Source organism: Dasypus novemcinctus, chromosome 19, assembly GCF_030445035.2.
Source record: "Dasypus novemcinctus isolate mDasNov1 chromosome 19, mDasNov1.1.hap2, whole genome shotgun sequence".
Taxonomy (NCBI): Eukaryota; Metazoa; Chordata; class Mammalia; order Cingulata; family Dasypodidae; genus Dasypus; species Dasypus novemcinctus.
The window spans coordinates 3,608,338-3,630,540 of NC_080691.1; the positions used below are offsets into that span (position 1 = coordinate 3,608,338).

Here is a 22,203-nt window from a genome sequence, read left to right on the forward strand (position 1 = left end):
GACTCAAGATGTGTGAGTCTCTGGAGCATGGGCCACCTGGGTCTAAGAGACAAAGACCTGGGAATCATGCATCCAGCCAACAGGGGGCCTGGGAGCACCGCAGCACAACACAGCCTTCAGGGATCCCCACAGATGAGCGCCAGCCCTAGGGGGAGGGGCCCCATCCACAACTTCCAACCTCTGTGTCAGAAACCCAAAACTCCACCTCTTACAAGAATCTCCTCTGTTACCATCTCACCAAATCAACATCCAGACACCTCCTACCCCGCAAGTCCCCAAAAAAGCCCGCCCAGGGCTCGGGAGCATCGCTGCACAATGACGATTTCAGGGACCATCACTGATGGCCGCCAGCCACGGGGGGAGGGGTTCCACCCACAACCTCTGACCTCCGTGTCAGAAACCAGAAGTTCCACCTCTTACAAGAATCTCTTCTGTGACTGTCTCACCATATCGACATCCAGATACTTCCTGCCGCGCAAGCCCCCAAAACAGCCCGCTCAGGGCTTGGGAACTCCCCAGCACAGCAAAGCCTTCAGGAATCCCTGCTGCTGGCTGCCAGCCCAAGGGAAAGGGTCCCGCCCACAACCCCAACCTCCATGAAAGAGACCCAAAATTTAACCTCTTGCAAAAATCTCCTCCGTCACCGTCCCACCAAGTCAACGTCCAGCCACCTCCTGCCCTGCAAGCACCCAAAACAGCCTGGTCCAGCGGGACTCCAACCCTACTCAGCTGCTTCTTTGCAAGAGAGATTATGAGGTGCACTCACTCAGATGCCATCTTGCCTTGCCTCCGACATTTTGTTTTCATTCACTTATTTATTCCTTCTTTGAACTATTTAGTATATAATGTGTGATAACCTTCAGGATACATTACTTGCCTTTAACAGTCTCATGGTGTCAGGGGTAGTTTCTCAAGTAGCAGTAAAGCACACAGGCCATTCCAATAGAGCATGGTAAATAGAATGACAGCTATGCACAGGATGACCATTGTCTGACTGGCAAGATTGGTTCCTAAGACAAGGGCACATTTTGAGTTGGGCAGGAGAGCACAAGCAAAGTTATTGAGCATGAAAAATAAAGTACAGTCTGTTATTTAAGTTCAAGCTGTTCAGTATTTCTGATGCATAGAGCAGGAGTCAACAAACTAATCTTTTATGGAAAGATAGTAAATATTTTTAGTCTTTGTCAGTGCGAGACTCTCTGTTGCAAGTGCTCAGCTCTTTAATATGTAAAGGAATGGATGTGGCTGTTAAACCTTATTTACAAAAATAGAGCCAAAGGACCACAGTATGATCCTTGTGTAACAATTTAAGGCATTTAGAAAAAGAAAAAGGAGTATGAGGAATTCACTGGCAAGAGAGTGAAGCTACAAAGCTAGACAGGGTCTAGATTATGCAGAATTTTGAATACTCTGTTAAGAAACCAAGGATATATTGTCTAAGAAATTAGAACCTGAATAGTTTTAAGTTGGATGATGATCTTATGACCATGTCGAGAATGGATTGAGGATCACAATACTAGAGGTAGGGTGATGATAGTCAGAAGTCTTTTTGTAGTAATCCATATAAGAAATAATGGTGATTTAACTAGTGTGGTGATTAAGGGTGTAAAATAGGAATAAATCTGAGAAATACTTTGTAGAGTAATGGTCAGCTGCACTTAGTGATTGATTATATGTGGCATGTGAGTAGTCAGAGATAAATCTCAGGTTTCTAGGTGGTGGTGAGCTATGTAGTGGCGCCATTAAGTAATAAAGTAAAGGGGAAAGCGCTCCTTTAGAGGAGACAATGATAAGTCTGTTTTACTCCTTTGAAGTTTGAGGTGCCTGGGACAGCCAGATTAAGATGTTTAGGGACTTCTGGGAAGATAGCAGACTAGAAAGGCATGGGACTCTTCTCTCCCAGAAAAATAGCTAGAGGACAGGCATAAACAGCCTGGGAAAACAATGTTTTATGGTTTAAGGACACCAGGGGAAGGCTGAATACTGCCTGGGAGAAAGAGGGGGTTAAAGGAAAAGAATCATGACAGCAAAACTGAGTTAAAAGTGGCAGCTGCAATGCCAACACCCTCCCCTACCCTGTAGACACTTTTGAATTCTCAGGCCTCAGGGCTGGCAGCTACAGACTAAGTCCTCCCCCAGGGATCCACCTCCCCAGAAAAGGGGAAAAAGCGGATGCAGCCTAAGGCTGACTAAGCTTTTAACCCACAAACTTGGGCTGCCCTGTCCCATGAGCCCTTCCAGGCAGGGTGGGGTCTCACCACTTGTTTGTCTTGGGAACTAGCAAGGGACAAAAGAGATTTGACCCTCTCAATCTCCTTCCCTACTGATGAGTACTCGTTGTTGAGGATGCAAGGGGGAGTAGAATTATTTCCTATTAGCAAAAAGAGAGGGGGCTGCCAGCAAAGGCTGCAGAACTGTCTCCAAAAAAGTTGGAATTTCGAGGCTCTTAGCCTCCAAGCAGGAAGTCTGTTACATTGATTTGGTCTTAAGCAAAAACACTCTCCTGAGATTTAAACTGAGAGGACTGCCGAAGTATGCCATCTGCTGGCCAGTCAAGGAAGTGAAAATGAGGATATTAAAAGTAAATAAGAGAGGCTTTTCTGGCCTTTACAGCCTCTCTCCCCAAGTCCCCAGGAAGCGGGTCTACAATTCATGACTGGGTCCAGTGCCCAGACTTGAGCAACTAACAGGGACAGTCCTAAAGACCCAGAACCAGTTGAAACAAGAATCAAAGAAGAGCAGAAACACATAGCTTCTCGCCACTAAATCCCTACAAAAAAAAGACAAATCGAGCATTTGAGTAAACGCACCATCCTAACCAGACGCCTAGACATAAGCAAAAAATTACAAGCTCTACTGAGAAGATGGAAGAATTCGCCCAAGCAAATATATCAGATATATCAAAGCCCCAGAAGAGATGCAGAGACAACTGGTCAATGAGAATCATACAAATTTCCAAAATCAAATTAATGAGTTGAAAGACAATATGGCTAAAGAAATAAAGGACTTGAAATAGTAGAAGAAAGAGTAAGTGATATAGAAGGCAGAACAGTAGAAATAGAAGAGAGGAAAGAATGGAAGAAATGAGCAGAGGCTCAGGGAATTGAATGATAACACAAAACATAACAGCATATATGTCATTGGAGTTCCAGAATGGGAAGAGAAGCGAAAAGGGTCAGAAAAAGTATTTGAGGAAATAATGGCTGAAAATTTATCAACCCTCAAGAAAGAATTGAATTTACATGTCCAGGAAGCACAGCATACCCCAATCAGAATAAATGCATATAAGACCTACTCCAAGACACATACTATTCAGAAAGTCAAACATCAAAGATAAAGAGAAAATTCTGAGAGCATCAAGGGAAAAGCGAACCATCACATTCAAGCGATGCCCAGTAAGACTTAGGGAGAATTTCTCATCAGAAACCATGAAGAAAAGAAGACATTGGTATGATACAGTTAGGATGCAGAGAGAGAAAAACTGCCAGCTGAGAATTCTTTATCCTTGAGATTTGAAGGTGAGTTTAAAATATTCATAAACAAACAGAAACTAAGAGAGTTCATCAAAAAGAAATCTACCTTTGCAGGAAATATTAAAAGAAGCCCTATGGCCTGAAAGAAAAAAGAGGAGAGGCTTGAAATGAGTAAATAAGAAAGAATAGCAGAAAATATAGTCAAAAGCATAAAAAAAAAACAAATGAAAATAATATGAAAACCAAACAATAGAATGGTGAAAATAAATATGCATTTACAGTAATATCATTGAATGTAAATGGATTAAGCTCCCCAAACAAAAGATATAGGCTGACAGAATGGATCAAAAGAACATGAACCATCCATATTCTTCTTAGAAGAAACTCATCTTAGGGGAGTAGACGTGGCTCAGGCAGTTGGGCATTAGTCTCCCACATGGGTGGTCCTAGGTTTGGTTCCTGGTGCCTCCTGAGGAGGAAGAAAAAACAGTGAGCAAACAGTGAGTGAAAACAAAACAAATAGGGAATGGATGTGGCTCAAGCGGTTGAGTATCTGCTTCCCACATGGGAGGTCCCAGATTCGGTCCCCGCTGCCTCCTTAAGAAGAAACAAGCAGACAACAAGCCAATACATACATACATACACATATACATAAATACATAAATAATACATAAGTATCTAAGTTAAATAAATACATAAATAAAAAATAAATATTTAAGGGGAAAAAAGCTCACATTAGACCTAGGGATACAAACTGGCTAAAAGTAAAATGTTTGAAATAGTCAACACAAATAAAGAGCAGGAGTAGCTCTACTTGTATTGGACAAAACAGACTTTAATGCAGAAAAATTATAAGAGGTAGAGAATGCCATTATATATTAGTAAAAGGGATAATCCACCAGGAAGAAATAACAGTCATAAATACCTGTGCATCTGACCAGGGTGCCTCAAAATATATGAGACAAACTGGGCAAAATGGAAGGGAGAAATAGACATCTCTATAGTAATCATTGGAGACAACACTCACATCATTAGATGGAACAACTAGACAGAAGATCAACAAGGAAACAGAACTTGAACAATATGATAAATGAGTTAGACCTAACAGTCATATACAGAACGTTGCACCCAAACTCAGCAATTTATCCATTCTTCTCAAGTCCTCATGATCTTTCTCCAGGATAGACTACATGTTAGGTCACAAGGCAGGTCTCTGTAGATATAATATGATTGAAATTATACAAGCACCTTTTCAGATCATAATGGAATGAAACTCAAAATGAATAATAGGAAAGAAGAAAGTTCACAAATGTGTGGAGGCTGAATAAAACATTCTAAATAATCAGTTGGTCAAAGAAGAAATTGTAAGTGAAATTAGTAAGTATATTGAGATGAATAAAAATGAGAATACAACTTATCAAAACTTACAGGATACAGCAAAGGTAATCTTGAGAGGGAAATTTATAACCCTAAATGCCTATATAATAAAAGAAGAAAAAACTAAAATCAAAGATCTAACTTAACAACTGGACAAACTGTAAAAGAAAAGCAAACCATCCCAAAACAATCAGAAGGAAAGAAATAATAAAGATTAGAGCAGGAACAAGTGGAATGGAGAATTTTAAAAAAATAGAGAAAATCAACAAAACCAAAAGGTGGTTCTTTGATAAGAGCCATAAAATCAACAAACCCTAATCTAGACTAGCAAAGAATAAAAGAGAAAAGATACAAATGAATACAATAAGAAATGAAAAGGGGAGGGGGGAGTTACGACTGACCCCACAGGAACAGAAAGGATCATAAGTGGAAATTATGAGAAACTGTATGCCAACGAACTAGAAAACCTAAATGAAGTAGACAAATTTCTAGAACTGCACAAACAACCTATACTGATGCTAAAAGAAATATAAGAACTTAACAAGCTATCACATTTAAAGCTTGAATCAGTCATCAAAAACCTCCCAACAAAGAAAAGTCCAGGACCAGATAGATGGCTTCACAGGTGACTTCTCCCAAGCATTTTTAGAAGAATTGACACCAATCCTGTTTAAACGTTTCAAAAAAGCTGAAGAGTAGGGGAAATTATCCAATACATTTTATGAATCCACTATCACCCTAATATCAAAGCCAGATAAAGAAATTACAAAAAAAAAAAAAAAAAAGAAATACAGATCAATCTCTCTAATGAACATAGGTGCAAAAATGCTGAACAAAATACTTGCAAATACAATCCAACAGCATATTAAAAGACGGATGCACCACGACCAAGTGGGATTTATTCCTGGAATGCAAGGCTGGTTTCAACATAAGAAAATAAATTAACATAGTACACCACATTAACAAATTGAAGGGAAAAAACCACGTGATCATTTCGATCAATGCAGAAAAGGCATTTGACGGAATCCAGCTTCCTTTTTTGATAAAAATGCCTCAAAAGATAGAAATAGAAGGGAAATTCCTCAATATGATAATGAGCATATATGAAAAACTAAAAGCCAACATTGTACGCAGTGGAGAGAGGTTGAAAGCTTTCCCTTTAAGACTGGGAACAAGACAGGGACGCCCACTACCACCACTGTTACTTACTCAATGTTGCACTAGAAGTTCTAGCTAGAGCAATTAAACAAGAGAAAAATAAAAGGCATCCAAACAGGAAAAGTAAAATTCTCATTATTTGCAGATGACATCTTCCTATATGAGTTTCAAAAATCATTTTAACTATTCAAGATTCTATTTGGAAAATAAAATAAATATGTTTATGATATAAACTATAGAAAGGAAAAAATCTTTGGGAAATATACAGAAAATAGACAAGACTTCTATATATCAATCTCAAATTTTAAAACAATTCTCTTATGTGGGGAATAAAGATGGGTAAGAGGTACAGACCCTGAGGTATTTTATTTTACTCATTTTTTTAATAGGCAAAGGGCAACATTAGGTATGTTTTAAAAGTTTGTAAAAGTATTAGTTGGTTAGGAGAAACATTGTGGTTAAAGAATATCACCCCATAACAGCACAGTTTTAAAGAGGGAGTTGGCGGAAACTTCCCCCACGGCAGGGAAGTTGAGAACAGGTGGGAGAAGCAGGGGAATGCAAGGTCAGGTATGCTGGGGCAGCATTGGGTTCAAATGCAGTAACCTAGAGGGGAAAAGGAAGTGAAGAAGTACAGAGAATATACTGTCACTAGAAGTTTTGATGACCAATGAAGAAGGGAAATTGAACAATGTTATTAATAAGCCTGTTTAAAAACCAACTTAGAAAATGTTTGAAATTGTGAACCAGTCTTTTTAGTTGATAGCTGCCATTTAAAATCTCTAACAGGTCATGACTTTAAAATGCTGTTTGACCTAAAGTAAGGGGGAAATGGAAAGGAGAAATGAGTTTATATGGCTACGAGTTTCTAAAAAAGAGTCTGGAGGCTGGCAGAAGGATTGCCCTCATGCACAACTGAGCAGAGTCAGACAGATAAAGCAGATACAACCCCCAGATATTGGTTCCTTTGAGGGCTAAAGAGACCCATGGGAGTTATGGTCATGGCCGATGGGGTTAACTACCAGGGCAGATGGCCCCTATTTGGAAATGGTGTTTATGTGTGATGAATCTGGACTCAGATGGGATCTCCCTTCATAAGACTTTCATGCTAATGTGCTGGAGGTGCAGTTAATGTTGGGGTTTAAGATATATTTAGGGGATTTGAATCTCTGGACTGACAATGTGATAGCCAGGTCCTGAGCCTCAACAGACTCCAGCACCTACAATCTGATTTATTGGACTTACCACACTCAGCTAAGATGGAGTTGAAGAAGGACAACCACCACACCATGGAGCTAGAGTGATTACAACTGAAAATGGGAGGATTGCATCCAGCATCCATGTGGAATCTGAGCCTCCTCTTGACATAGAGGTGCAATGGACACAACCAATCCAATGTCCACATAGAAGAGGTGGCATTGGATTGGGAAAAGTGGACGTGGTGGACGATGGGTATGGGGAAAGGCAGGAAGAGATGAGAGGTGGAGGCGTCTTTGGGACATGGAGCTGCCCTGGATGGTGCTTCAGAGGTAATCACCGGACATTGTAAATCCTCACAGGGCCCACTGGATGGAATGAAGGAGAGTATGGGCCATGATGTGGACCATTGTCTATGAGGTGCAGAGGTGCCCAAAGATGTACTTACCAAATCCAATGATGTGTCATGATGATGGGAACGAGTGTTGTTGGGGGGGGGGAAAGGGGGGTGGGGGGGTGGGGTTGAATGGGACCTCACATATATATTTTTAATGTAATATTATTACAAAGTCAATTAAAAAATAAAAAATAAAAAAAATCACTTGAAAAAAAAAATAAAATCTCTAACAGGAAAAAAGCAACACGGAAATAGATATGACATACCAGCTAAAAGTTACACAGTAGAGCTTAGAACAAGAAGCAGCTGAACATAAGGCTACAAAAGCACGCCTAGCAGATAAAAATAAGATTTATGAATCCATTGAAGAAGCCAAATCAGAAGCCATGAAAGGTATGCATTTTTACTAAAATCTGTTTCTGTGTTCAACTCTTTGGTTTTGAAATACATTTGCTTATGTTGTATTGCCAAACACTGGTACCTGGAGGGAAAAAATTACATTAAGGAAGATTTACATACACATTTTTCCCTTAAAGCAACAATCCTTGCTAAGATAGTAAGGCCCAAACACAAAATCATTCAACCTAATTCACATCAGAGAGAAATTAATATTTCAGTGGCATCCATAGTGATGTTCTAGACATAAATATTCAGATTTTGGGACTGTGCTCTTTCTGTACACTTCATCAATGTGTGTTACAAAATTCCTGTGCCTTGCAGATTTAAGCAAGATAAAGATTTTTAAAATACCAGCTGACCTAACTAGAAAATCATTTGCCAATATTTTGACCTCTCATGATAATGATTTTAGGCAGACTTTGTCAGACCTACACAAAGTGATGTATGTAGGATAAGAAAATGAAGTAAGGTGTTGCACAGACCAGCCTATAGCTTGGAAATGTCTTAGCATAATTTCTTGTGTTCCAAACTGACAGTTTATAATTATGATGAATTTAAAATTCCAAAGGAAATCAGTACTTTATACTTGTGAAATATTCATAAAATTCTTGAAGAGAAATTTCATTCATATTGAAGCATAGCATTGGTGAGTAATTTTTCAAAGAAAAATAGCCTTTCAGTTACTACAGGAATTAAAATGGGAGTTTTTCTTGTTAAAATCAGTTTAGGTTAAGGCACTAATTAAGGGTGATAAAGGATGAGAAAACTGCTTTTCTTTAGAAAAATCTAGTTGGAAAGTAGGAAGTAGTAGACCATGTTTGTTTGTCCTCTGCCTAGAAGACAAATTTGGATTTTCTTTTTTATTGAGGTATTTTATTTGCAGTCAGATACAAAAAGTTTTGACGTTTATAATAGACTGTGTGACCACCATCCAAAACAAGATATAGAACATTTCTATTACATCAGTGAGTTCCTTCACGCCTCTTTTTATTCTCCATGCCATTATGGTGATTATTTTTTAAAATGAGTACATTTGTTTGTAGGATATTCTCTGAACTGATGAACATGAACCAGTTCGGTATAATAACTACCATTCCCAAACTGTTTCTTAGAACTCTAGTATGAAAGGGATCTTGAATTCCATATTTTACACATGAATATACAAAACTAAACTCTTACACTTGATCATAAAATCCAGGTCTAGAGCCTTTGTCTTTCACCTGCCTGTCTTTCCTCCTTGGATTTAGGAACGTGGCTTACCACTTAACTAGTAACACGCATGGCTCTTCTGGTTATTTTACCTCCGAACCTTGTTTCCTGTGAAAGTTGTTGGGAGATCATAGGGTTGTTGTGAAAAATGTGCAATCATGCATGTAAAGTGTTTGGAAATGTTAATTATTTTTATGCATGAGGAATACTTTCATTTTCCACGAAAATGCTGTGAACCTTTCCTTAGATCCCTAAACACTCTAAATAATGAGTATTCTCAGGTGCTTGTTATACACCAGGCAGCATTCAAGCACTACCCTCATAACACCACAAGGGTTTCTGGCACCTATGTGAGGGTGGGCACTGGTCTCTTTGTTCCAGAGGTAAGGGCGTGAGGCCATGAGCAGTTTATCAGCTTGCCCAGGGGCAAAAATCCAGGAAGTGTCAAAGCTCGGATTTAAACTGGGACATTATGGTTCCAAAGTCCTGTCCTTTATCACCTCCCTAAAAGGTAATTTCCAACATCTGCATAAATAAAGCTGTTAATGTGGAAAGAACCATGAGAAGTATACAATCTGTCTGGAATGTTATAAGGTCATAATAGTAACACTGGGAGATACAGAGGAGCAGGAAAATAAAATAAATCTTCATTTAAAAGCTGTAACTATATTATAGAATCATAAAGGCAGAATTATCTTGCTTCTATTAGAATGGATATAATAGAGTGTCAGAATATTTTTTCATTTTAAAGTGTCATAGAATTTTATGCCCTGTAAATAAAATTTCCAATCATGAAATTCTTGACATTTCAGATGATGAAAATATTAAATTAGGAATTAATAAAAATATTTTTAAGACAGTACCATTTACTATCACGTTTGTTAGCTCTGCATTATATATTGATATGCTTCTTTTGTTTGTAAATTCATGATTATGTCCATTTTTGTAGCAATAGAAATGGAGAAGAAGCTTTTAGAGGAAAGAGCTTTAGAGCAGAAAGTGGAGAATCTATTGCTGGAAGCTGAGAAAAGATGCTCTATACTAGAGCAAACAGTCACAGCAGAAAATAAATGAGTTCCTTAAACAGAAAGATGTGCTCAATGAGGATGTAAGTAAGAAGTTTACTAATAAATAGTGAAAGACTGTTTTATGAACTAACAGCAATCTATGTTTATTTGGAAAGGTCCAATGATGATTTCATAATTTTAAAAAATTCTCTTATAAAATAATATTTTATAACCAGCTTTACTGAGTTAAGATGACATACTAATTGAATCACAACTTTTTTATTTTTAAGTTATTTTTACCTTAAACATTATATTTTATTTTAAAATATATTCTTAACATTCTCAGAAATATAAAAAAATAAATTTTACTGTGAAAATTTACATTATATTTACATATAGTGTTTACATTATATTTACATTTGATTTTACCCAAAAGGCCAAGAAGTGATGAAATGTATATTTAATAACTTCATTAAGGGCAAAACTCTGTTTTGCTTCACCACATTTGCTGCTAGCTTCATTGATAAGCTGATACATATACACTTATATATCAAATACACAATTTATTTTTTAGGTTAGAAACTTGACATTAAAAATAGAGCAGGAAACTCAGAAGCGCTGCCTTACACAAAAAGACTTGAAGATGCAAACACAGCAAGTTAACACACTAAAAATGTCAGAGAAGCAGTTAAAACAAGAGGATGAGCATATCATGGAAATGAAAATGAGCTTGAAAAAACAAAATGCTGAACTTTAAAAGTTGGTTAATTACTTGAGAGATAAGTTTACTAATATGCACTATTAGGTACAGGTAAATTATCCTAATTTTGGGTAATCTGGGCGTTTTCTTTGACCATTTTACTTTCTTGACATTTTTTTCTCTTTCTGTATAAGAAATGTGGTGAGTGTTACTGTTGTCCTTTAAGAAGATTATATTTGCTTCCCCACCAATTTCTTACTGCTGCCACCTAATGACAGACAGTATTGGTATTGCAGCAGAAGAAAAAGTCTGGAATTTTCACTCCCTGCTCTTAAGATTCTTCCTCAGGACTGTTACTTGAGCTTATTGTCTCTGTGCTATTTATTCCTTTAGTTTCTGGTACTTGGAAATGGTTGACTATGATGCCAATGCCATATAGATTATTAATCATTGTATAGGCTATGCTCTAGGGCTCTATTTAATTTACTCAGGAAATGGTAAGCATTGTTGAAAGTACAGTTAAAATATATAATACTGTTAAAGTTTGACACATTGTCTGTTAGCAGTGTAACTACTTCTTCCCAGCCATGACCGAAGATCATGTTGAGCCCCACTCATTTGAGGAGAGGCATTGCCATAGAAGTGATGGAATACAGGCTTTGGAGCCAGAAAACTGAGGTTTAAATATGAATTCCACTACTTATTAGTTATCCAACATTGGCCAAAAGGTTTCAACTTCGCTGAGCCTCTTACCACACCTGCAAAAGGGAGAAGTAATAGCTTCCTTGTTAGGGATTTTGTAAAGGATAGCAATGATTTATTTAAAGCTTCCAACACACAGTAAAGGGTAGGGACTGTTCCTGCTACAACTATTACTGTTATGATTCTACTAGTCCTACTTCTACTACTACTACTACTACAAAGCTACTACTCTATGATTATCCATTATCACTGCTAATTGCCTGTTGTTTTTTTTAAAGTAAAAATAATTTGGTGTATTAATAAAATAAAAAACATTATAAAGCTTTTTTCAAACATTTTGCCTTTCATCACTGTTATAGGTGTTGCCCTGTATGTACAGTGCCAAGGCACTTTCTTTCATTTCTTCTTCAGTGTCTAAATCCTTTCATTTTTCTTTTCTAATTTTAATTTTGTCTTCAAAAAAGTTTCAGATCACAATAATTCACATGTACAATGTAGGGGACTCCCATATATCCAACATCAAACCCTTTCCCCCTTTCCACAGCAATGATCATTTTACACATTCATGTTATATTTGCTGCAGCTAATGTACAGATTTTGAAACATAGCAGTGAAACATGGTTCCATTTTGGTTTACATTATGGTTCATAATTCAGACTGTATAAACTTCTAAATTTTTAGCTTCCATATGTTTCACATTATGGTTTACATTTTAGCTTATAGACTTTTATACAATTTTGGTGTAAGTTAATATGTCCTGTATTCATCATTGCATGACCTTGTGGAGCACTTCCATTGCCTCAAGTTGCCCTGCTTCCATCTATTCTATACCTCTTTCACCCTCCCTTCAGGGCCCACAGTGACAATCAATCTTCACTACTAGAGGGACCAGATTACAGATACTGCAACAATGTTGAGGGATTCACATACTAGATTGCCTGAACTAATTGGGAGCCACTGATTCTCTCGAGAGACACAATTCCCTCTACTTGGGAACATCAGGTCTCCCCAGGATGTGTAACACTTTCACATTCATTGTATGGGTCTCCACCCAATGATGTAACACACTATGACAAAATGAGAACTCACACACTCCTTAGAAGCTTGCCTCTGTACCAGATACACCACCTTAACCACCTTAAACATGTAATCCTCCCTTATTACATTTTTCTAAATAGTAATTGCCTGTTTTTACACTCCTGCAGCACCTCAGTAAGGTTGACACTGCCTAGGAAAGGATGGGTATAATATACAAGCAGACTTTGTTCTTTTTGCTGCTCTATTGCCAGGGTAAGCTTACACTCTCCAAACTTGATGAAGTGTACTGAAATCTCTGGTATAGACATAATCATGTCTAGAGAGTGTTAGTATTCTTTTTGGTGGAAAGTGATAGAAATACAATTCAAATTTAAGCATAAAAGAAACTTACTGGAGGATATTTATGGACCTGCACTATGTAATACGTAGGCCACATGTACCGATTTAAACTTAAATTTAAATTAATTAGAATTAAAACTTCAATTCCTCAGTCACACTAGACACATTTCAGGTTCAGGGACACATGTGGCAGTGGAAATACAGAAAATTCTCATCTCTCAAAAGTTATTTTGGACAGCGTTGTATTGGAGAAACAGCTGTAGAAAGAACAGGGATGCAGCTCAACTTTTAAAATCAGAACTAGAACTGGAACAATATGCAGAGCTCTTCATCTAATTTATTTATTTATTTTTTACATTTGATTTATTCTGTTCTCATTTTAGGCTAGTTCTTTAATTTTAAAAAACCGTTGACAACTCTAGAAATATATCTTTACAATTTCGTTTACATGAAGACTCCCTGATTCAACTTTTCTGGATTCTGAGTTCAGAAAGTCCCCCAGTCCTGGGACGGCACTTCTTGGCCCAGCTTTTGTCCAGAAGCTGAGGCACGTCTTTGGATCCTAGCTTCTAGGGAACACAACTTCAAAACTACTTGACCGAATGCTCTCTTTGTAGTACCTGTTCTAAAAAGTTTTCATATAAAGGCAAGAGCTAGTTAAAAATCTAGACTATGTTTCTCTAACACTTTGTATATTCCAAATTTATGGTGCTTATTTTCTCTAAGTCCATGTGGGTCTCCAGCTCAGAGTGAAGCTGTCTGCATTCTCATGATTAACGCAGACCTTTTAGCCTCTCATCTTAGACTGAAGCTTGTCTGATAGAAAACTCCTCCCACATGCATAAAGATTAAAATCTCTTGCATCGTCTGTAAATGAATGGCCAAGTATCACTAGACATTTGAGGAAAGCCTGCAATGCAAAAGGGAGAGACTATGGGAAAGAAAAAGGAAAAACATCCCAGAGGAAATAACTGTCAAGGATCAGAAGAGAACTTAAACACAAAAACACATGCCAGAAAAACCTGCTAGTACTAATTAATATGGATCAAAGATTCTAGAAGATGGTACTTGCATTAAATGGGAAGCAGATGCAATGTAAAAAGGACAGCCAGAACAGTGAAGAGCTCCTGAACATTAAAAATTATTGCCAATTTAAAGTTTTTAATAACTTTGAAGTAAAAGTAAAAAAAAAATTCACAAAATGTAGGAAAAGAGGCATTGACACGGAAAACATCAGAGAAATAGATAAGATACAGAGTAGATTGGCTAGGCTAACAAGAACAAAGAAAAAATACACAAAACCTCTGGAGACCACTGCCTTTATATCAATGTTAGAAGTTCTTCCATTGCTAGAATAATTGAACTCTTTGAGTCATAATAATTGTCAAATTATTTCTCTAATTCAGGGGTTCTTAACAAGGGGTCCATGAGCTTGAATTGAAATTAAAAAAAAAATATTATTCTTGTGGCGATGTGTTAATGTGGTTGTGATATATTTATTAAATAATACACAGCCTAGTGTGGACTTAGTAAGGGGTCCTTGGTTTTCACCTGACTGGCAAAGGAGTCTGTGCAACAAAAACGATTAAGAACCCCTGCTCTAGTTTTTAAGTTTTCTAAAACACCTTGAAGAACATTAAATTTCATAGTACTATTAATCTTATGGCAAAATTTGTACTTTCCACTTACCATAGTCAAGTAATAACCCAACTGGCTATTATTGAACTTTGACAAGTTTCTAAGCAGTTCTTATTTAAAAATTTCTGGATATCAGGAGGGAAAGAATGCCAGCAGGTCAGAAAAAAGTCAGAGTTCCAATTATTGGGGCATTTACATTCAAGAGGTGGAATCCATGGAATAGTTTGTTTGTTGAAGGAAATGTTTATTTCAGTGTTCAATTTTTTAACATTCATGACTTTTAATTAGTGGTCCTGCAAATCACTGTGGACGTAAGGTTTTTTAAAATTCTAGTTTTAGGAATTAGGAAATCAATGCATATACTGGGTGAAGCCTATTTAGAATAAAAAATACTCACAATATAACATGATGAGTATCACATGGTATATCTTTGGCTGTCTGTGTCACTGTGTTAACAAGAAAGTATGCTTTCTACTTCAATTTCTAAAATTATCACACTATTTTTTCCTCCCTGTGAACATTTATTCTTCACTTATCTGCATCTGTTTCTTAATGTTCTAAATGATTCACATGTTTCATTGCATATTAATTTTCCACTTATGGAAGCTGCATGTTTTTATATGTTATTAATTAAAAATAATTTTTTTGTTAGAGAACTTGTGGGTTTATGGAGATACATGTGTAAAATGCAGGATTCTCATACACCACCCTACCACCAACACATTGCATTCATGTAGATTTTTTTACAATTGATGGTAGCACGTTTTATAGTTGTACTATTTTCAGCAGTAGTTACCTTTGTTACAATTGATATAAGATTATTAAAATAGTACTATTGACTATCATCAATAGTATACATTAGGTGTATTTTTTCCTGTATATCACCCAATTACTAACACCTTGTATTAATGTCAAATATTTGTAAAAATTCATGAAAGAATTTTCTTATACTTGTACTGTTATTTATAGTCCATCCTCTATAATAAGGGCCGCTGTGTTGTACATTCTTATATTTTATCTTTTAATTTTATTCTGGTACAATATACCACCTAAAGTTCCCCCTTTTAACCACCTTCACCTATGCAACACAACATTCTTGGCATCACTCACAATGACGTGCTATCCCCACCACCATCCATTTCCAAAACTTTATAATCAACCTAAATAAAATTCTGTAAAAATTAATAATCATATCCTGATTCTCCAGCCCCAACCTATCCCCTGATAAACTATATTTTAGTTTCCAACTCTATTAGTTTGCTTATTCTAATTAGTTCATATCAATGAGAATATACAATATTTATTCTTTTGCATCTAACTAGTTTAACTTAATATAATGTTCTCACAGTTCATCCATGTTGTCACATATATCAGGACTTCATTCCTTTTTATGGCTGAATAATAACTCATTGTATGTATATACCACAATTTGCTTGTCCATTCATCAGTTGATGGACACTTGGGCTGGTTCCATCTTTTGGCAATTGTGAATAATGTCATTATAAACATTGGTGTGGCTGTCATTGATTTTTGCATTGACCTGATGCCTATTGACTTATACATGCCTGTCTGATTACTTTCATAGTTTAGTCTAATGAACATTTAGGTTATATGTGAGGTTTATTCTACCACTTTTATTTCTCCATGGTAGATTGGTAGTTCCATATTTCTCCCTGCCTTTCTTTTAACTAGGTCTAGTAAGAAGTGTAAATTAGAAGAGAATTTTAGGATATAAATAGTTGTCATCCTTGCCATACTATCATCAGATTATCATTAAATTCTCCACAGAGAACTACAAGGAAGCTAACTCTTTTGGCCTGGGAACTCATAGAACTGCAATGAAAGGTGCTCTCTAACATGGATGTTGAGAGAGTTCACCGTGCTACATGCATTCATACTCTGTGTGTCCTTTCTACTTCAAGACTGTGGCAATGCCCATGGTACACACCATGTTTTATGAAGATCCACCAGTTAATTATGCCACAAAAGGCCCCTTATGTAACAGATGAAGTATGTTCTTCCACTCTCCCAACTATTTCTAATCAGATCCCTCTTGTCCAAGTCAGTGGGTACTAATTTTCAAGGATCTGGACATCAGTTCTTTGTAGGGTATTATTAAGAAGTGTTTGCAAATGGAGAAATTCCTCTACAGAGCTGAACAGGACTGACAAAAAAAAGCAACTTAATTTACAGGTGATAGAAGGCTGACTGTCCACACAGGGTAGAACCCATGGAAGATAACGAAGAATATTTTCTGCCCTGGGAATATTGAGGTGTCCACCAACCTGTAGATGTAGCCATCCGTAGTTATCGATAAAGACCCCATGACAATGCTTGTTTTAAATGTCATGCTGTTCATTCTGGAACATCTCAGGCTCCTCTGAAAGCGTCTTTACTTCCAGCTAACAGATCCCTCTCATTGTGTCCCCAAGGCTGTACCGTGAGGATCCACTCTGAGGGTGGTGCGCCACTGAATAGTATATGCTTTAGGATTTTGTTTGGAGCCAATGAAATCCCTGACTGCCATTTTCTTATACTTTGTACAACATTTTTTTGTTCTCATGGCTCTCATCAAAATATTCAAAAATTAACCTAGAACATCTGTGCGTAGAGTAGTGCCTGACATAGGCTAGGAACTCAGTAATTAATTGAGTTAATGATCAGTAGATGGAAAAGAAGGATCTAAAGAAGATGTAATTTCTGTCTTACTCTCTGATAAGATGATTTTTATTTCCATTTCTTTCCCTCTGGCCCTAATAGGCCCTTTCCTTTGCAAAGCAGTGAATGCTTTTCATCTACATAGAAGGTCCCTGCATAAAACAGTGAGAAACAAAGAAAGTCAAGGAGCCCAAATTGAGAAAATAAATGTTATGACATAATCTGAACGTTTCTTTCTCATCTTTATAAGAAGAAATGTTAAAAATGAGAGGTTTCTGTGATTTGAACACTTCCTGTGCTCACACTAATATTCATATGTTCCAGATTTTAATGCACGCAGTGAACACAGCCAGAGAAGCTTTTTCCCTTTCTGAGAAGTCTGAGCCCTTCAGAAGTTCAAGTGAAGCTGTACCATCTAAATCAAACTCTGATCCTCTTAGCTTCACTCTTGCAATTCCTGGCATTCGCGCACACATCCACAAGTATCCGTTCTCCTTTATACTCAGCTTAAACATCATCAAATCTATGAAATCTTTACAATTCCTCCAGATAAAATTCCCCATCATCTCTGTCTTCCAGTAGTAAATTTCATTCACATCTATGAGGTGGCACCTCAAGTATTGGTCTTCATTTGTGCATCTCTCCTGAATTGAAAATTCCTACAATGCACCAACTCTGCTTTGCTCTTCCCTTCATCTCCAGATCTGATCAGCTGCTATCCATGGAAAATTGATAATGATAATTTTCTATTCATGATAATAATTTAAAAATTTTAAAAAAAAATAAAAAAAAAATAGAACAGAAAAATTAGTAAGCAATAATTAGATATAGCCTCTTATAGTACTTAGTTTCTCAGGAGTGGAGCAGTAAGCTCAAAATTCATCAGCTCATTCCATATATGAGCAGAAACAAAGAGTGAATGTAGAGGTGGCAGATAAAAATGTCCAGTCTCACATATGCATCACAGGAATTATTAATCAATGCTTTGGTTTATAAATTTTGCCGTGGCTGCTTCTGGAAGCCAAAATAGAGGAATATTTTCATGAGAGTTAAATCCTTTACCCAGCACTGCCTTTCACAAGTGCTCCAATTCTGATCTTATTGAAAAGATATATCCAGTTATAATGAAAATCATAAATTTCAGGTAGCTTTTTCACTAAATATTGAACCAATAATAATACAACCAAGAAAACACAGCTCTAGTACATACTTCTTTGTAGACAATTTCCTGACAGTACTTCATAGTTTCACCCAATAGTTTCAATTTGTAAAATGGTGCTAAATATCATTGTTTTTTTGTCTTAAAACCTATTTTACAAAGTAACAAATGTTATGAGTCTCATCTTCATTTTAGCAATTGTTAAATCCCTTCTTCCATGATTAGAAACTAAATTGAAATCTCATACCAGATGTTTTGGTGAATTAAACCCCCAAAATTGTTATGTCAGTCAATGCATAATCAGCTATCTGATTTCATTTACACAAAACACATTTTAGCTTGTTTTCACTTTTCAATTATTTATTTTTTCATATCCTTCCTAGTGACTTTTTCTTGATTTAGCTTCCATTTATAGGATAAGCATATATCAATCACCTACATCATTTCTAGCATTAGACAATGAAGGAAGGAAAGCTTTCCAAAAATTCAAACAAAATCCCAAGTGTTTTACTTTACTAAAAGATTCCAAAAGCAACATACTGGTAATAGGTTTTCTCTTACAATGGGTGTTTATTTTCTTGCAAGATTACAGCTCCAAGTCTGAGATAAATGTCCAAATCAAGGCATCAAGCAAAAAGTCCCAGAAGTTGAGAGAGAATTCTGGGATACCAGAAGCTAAAAGCAACAGAACCTGGTAGAGAGAAAGCCACCAGAGCAGAGAGAAAACTGGAGGAAACCAGAGGCTGAAAGCAACAAGAGCCAGAGTAGAAGGGAGAGACAGCAGATGCCACCATTTTCCCTGCTAAGTGGCAAGGGTCCAGGAGCCCTGCCTGGGGTCCTCAGGGAGAGATTTTTGCCTGATGCCTTGATTTGGACACTTTTCTCAGCCTTGGAAATGTAAGCTCATAAATTAATAAATCCCCGTGTAAAAGTTAATCCGTCTGTGTTATATAGCCCTGGAAGCTCTTAGCAAAATAAAATATTAGATTTCTAAGAAATTAAGATTCAATGAGCACCTGCCATAGTCTTACACCTGTAGTTGTTCACAGGAGGAAATTCTTGCATTTGTGCAATTGGAGTGCCCTATGGACTGTGGCTAACAGCACACACCCACTTGCACCCCACATGATCACACTTTCAGTGATAGCCAGGACAAAGTGCACCTGCTTTTTACTTTCATATTTACTGAGAATTTGGTGGTGAAAGGAAGTGGTTTTAAAATCTGTAAGGTGTAGTTCTACACACAAAGCTGGATAGCCAGGAGAGACCTCACCTCTCTTTTCTTCCTCAAATCCCTCTCCCCAAATGGGTAAATGATGCTCAAGAACCCAGGGTGGCTCACCTGAGATGGCTCCACCCTGTCTTGTTGGGACCCTCCTCCTCCTCTTCATGGTTTCCCACACACGCTCAGGTAAGTGGGAATTCAATTGGTGAGTTGATTCAGAGCTTATTACTCATTCAAATGCCCTCTTTGAATCTGGACATTTCTATATTTTCTTGTTGCTTCTCTCTTGACTGGTATTTAAATGCAGAATAGCTTCTAAGAGACTGAAAATTCAGATGGCTCTTGAAAAATGGCTGGGGAATTTCAGTGCTCAAGCATTGTAGGACCCAAGTTTCAGAGCTCAGCACAAATTTACCCAGCACAAGATGCCAGGAAATATTCTGAACAACGTTAGCTCTTACTGTCTTTACCTTTCCTTTGGTACTCAGGGATATTTCCCAGAAGTCTAGGGATGTGACATTAAACTCTGCTCTATTTGTCTCAGTTTTCCATTATTACCAATTAAGTGCTCTTTCATTCTCCAGGGGTCAGTCAGGCAGATGGGCCACCTTGTATGATTTAACTTGGGGAATTGAAAGAAGTGGTTGTTTCTGTTTCTCTCACCATCTCAGGGGAATTTGAGAGTGTATGTGAAAATTTTTAAGCATAAGACAAATGTCTTTTGACCTCTCTCGTAGCTTATCACTCGTATGTCATGTAAGAGCTGTTCAAAAAATGTTAAGTGAGTAAGCAGATAATGCTACATCGTATCATCCAGTGTTCCTTTTATTTAATTATTTTTTTTAACCTAACCACTTCAATACTCAGAATCCCCAATAATTCCTATGGCCATATAGTTCCATCTGTAAAACTTTTATTCATGTGAACATTTTATGTATACTATGTGATTAGTCTGATGCTGATAGCTGGGGCAAAGTACAGCTGTTTCTAGTTTCAGTTTTAAAGGACTGAGTTAGCAGCTGGAAAAGAGGATATTCATTTAAGAAGCTACACGTGAGAGCTCCTCTTATAGTGACTTGTGCTAAGGAAACAAATATCCAGTTGTGGTTCCTGTGGCCTTTGCTGCCCTTTTTTATTATCCTTTTTTTAAATAGAGGCATAGATCACACAAAATGTTACATTAAAAAATATAAGAGATTCCCATATATCCCCACTCCCCACACCCCCCTACTCCTCCCACATCAAAAACCTTTATCAGTGTGGCATATTCATTGCATTTAATGAATATATTTTGGAGCACTGCTACATAGCAAGGATTTAGTTTACACTGAAGTTTATATGCTGCTACCCTTTTGCTACTTCTCCTTTCTATGATGATTGGCTCACTTACTTAAACAGCTGATGTTCAACTTCATAGTGGAATGCCTGCCATCCATCATTGCAATGCCATCAGAACAACTCCAATGTCCCCAAAATGCCCCATGTTACATTTATTCCTCCCCCTCCTCCCCCTCAAAACCTTTGGAGACAACTGCCTTTATATCAATGTTAGAAGTTCTTCCATTGCTAGAAAAATTGAACTCTTTGAGTCATAATAATTGTCAAATTATTTCTCTAATTCAGGGGTTCTTAACAAGGGGTCCATGAGCTTGAATTGAAATTTAAAAAAAAAAAACCACATTATTCTTGTGGGGATGTGTTGATGTGATTGTGATATATTTAATCATAATACACAGCATAGTGTGGACTTAGTAAGGGGTCCATGGTTTTCACCTGACTGGCAAAGGAATCTGTGGAACAAAAAAGATTAAGAACCCCTGCTCTAGTTTTTAAGTTTTCTAAAGCACCTTGAAGAACATTAAATTTTATAGTACTATTAAGTTACCGGACATGGTATGTCCTCCCATAGCCCACAGGGTGGAATGAGGGAGAGTGTGGGCTATGCTGCAGACCATTGACCATGAGGTGCAGTGGTGCTCAGAGATGTATTCAGCAAGTGCAATGAATGTCTCATAATGATGTAGGAGATTGTTGTTATGGGGGGTGGGGAGTATATAGGGACCTCATATTTTTTGAATGTAATATTAAAAAAATTAAAAAAGACATACAAAAAAAAAGGAAAAAAATCTTATGGCAAAATTTGTACTTTCCACTTACCATAGACAAGTTATTGTCTGGCTATATTTGTCTCAAAAACACAGGGTGGCTCACCTGGCTATTATTGAACTTTGACAAATTTCCAAGCAGTTCTTATTAAAACATTTCTGGATATCAGGAAGGGAAGAATGCCAGCAGGTCAGAAAGAAGTCAGAGTTCCAATTATTTGAGTATTTACATTCAAAGGATGGAATCCATGAAATAAGTTTGTTTAGTCAAAGGAAATGTTTATTTCAGTATTCTAATTTTTTGACATTCATGACTTTTAATTAGTGGTCCTGCAAATCTCTGTGGACATGAGGTTTTTAAAATTTTTAATATGGTTTAGGAATTAGGAAATCAATGCACATACTGGTTGAAGACTCTTTTG

The 22,203-nt window shown here is 37.0% G+C and overlaps 1 protein-coding gene and 1 pseudogene across 2 annotated transcripts in view; both read left to right on the forward strand.

Annotated features, from left to right (window-relative positions):
* LOC101446355 (rho-associated protein kinase 2-like) overlaps positions 1-10,974 on the forward strand; it is a 342,498-nt pseudogene extending 331,524 nt beyond the window's left edge.
* An 8,645-nt stretch (positions 10,975-19,619) lies between these two features.
* The window catches only part of LOC101435330 (butyrophilin subfamily 2 member A1-like), a 33,924-nt gene continuing 31,340 nt past the window's right edge, over positions 19,620-22,203 (forward strand). For both annotated transcript variants that reach the window (XM_058281130.1, XM_058281132.1), the window contains exon 1: positions 19,620-19,862. In XM_058281130.1, the coding sequence (XP_058137113.1) occupies positions 19,799-19,862 (64 nt within the window). In that variant the 5' untranslated portion in view covers positions 19,620-19,798. The remainder of the gene's footprint in view (positions 19,863-22,203) is intronic.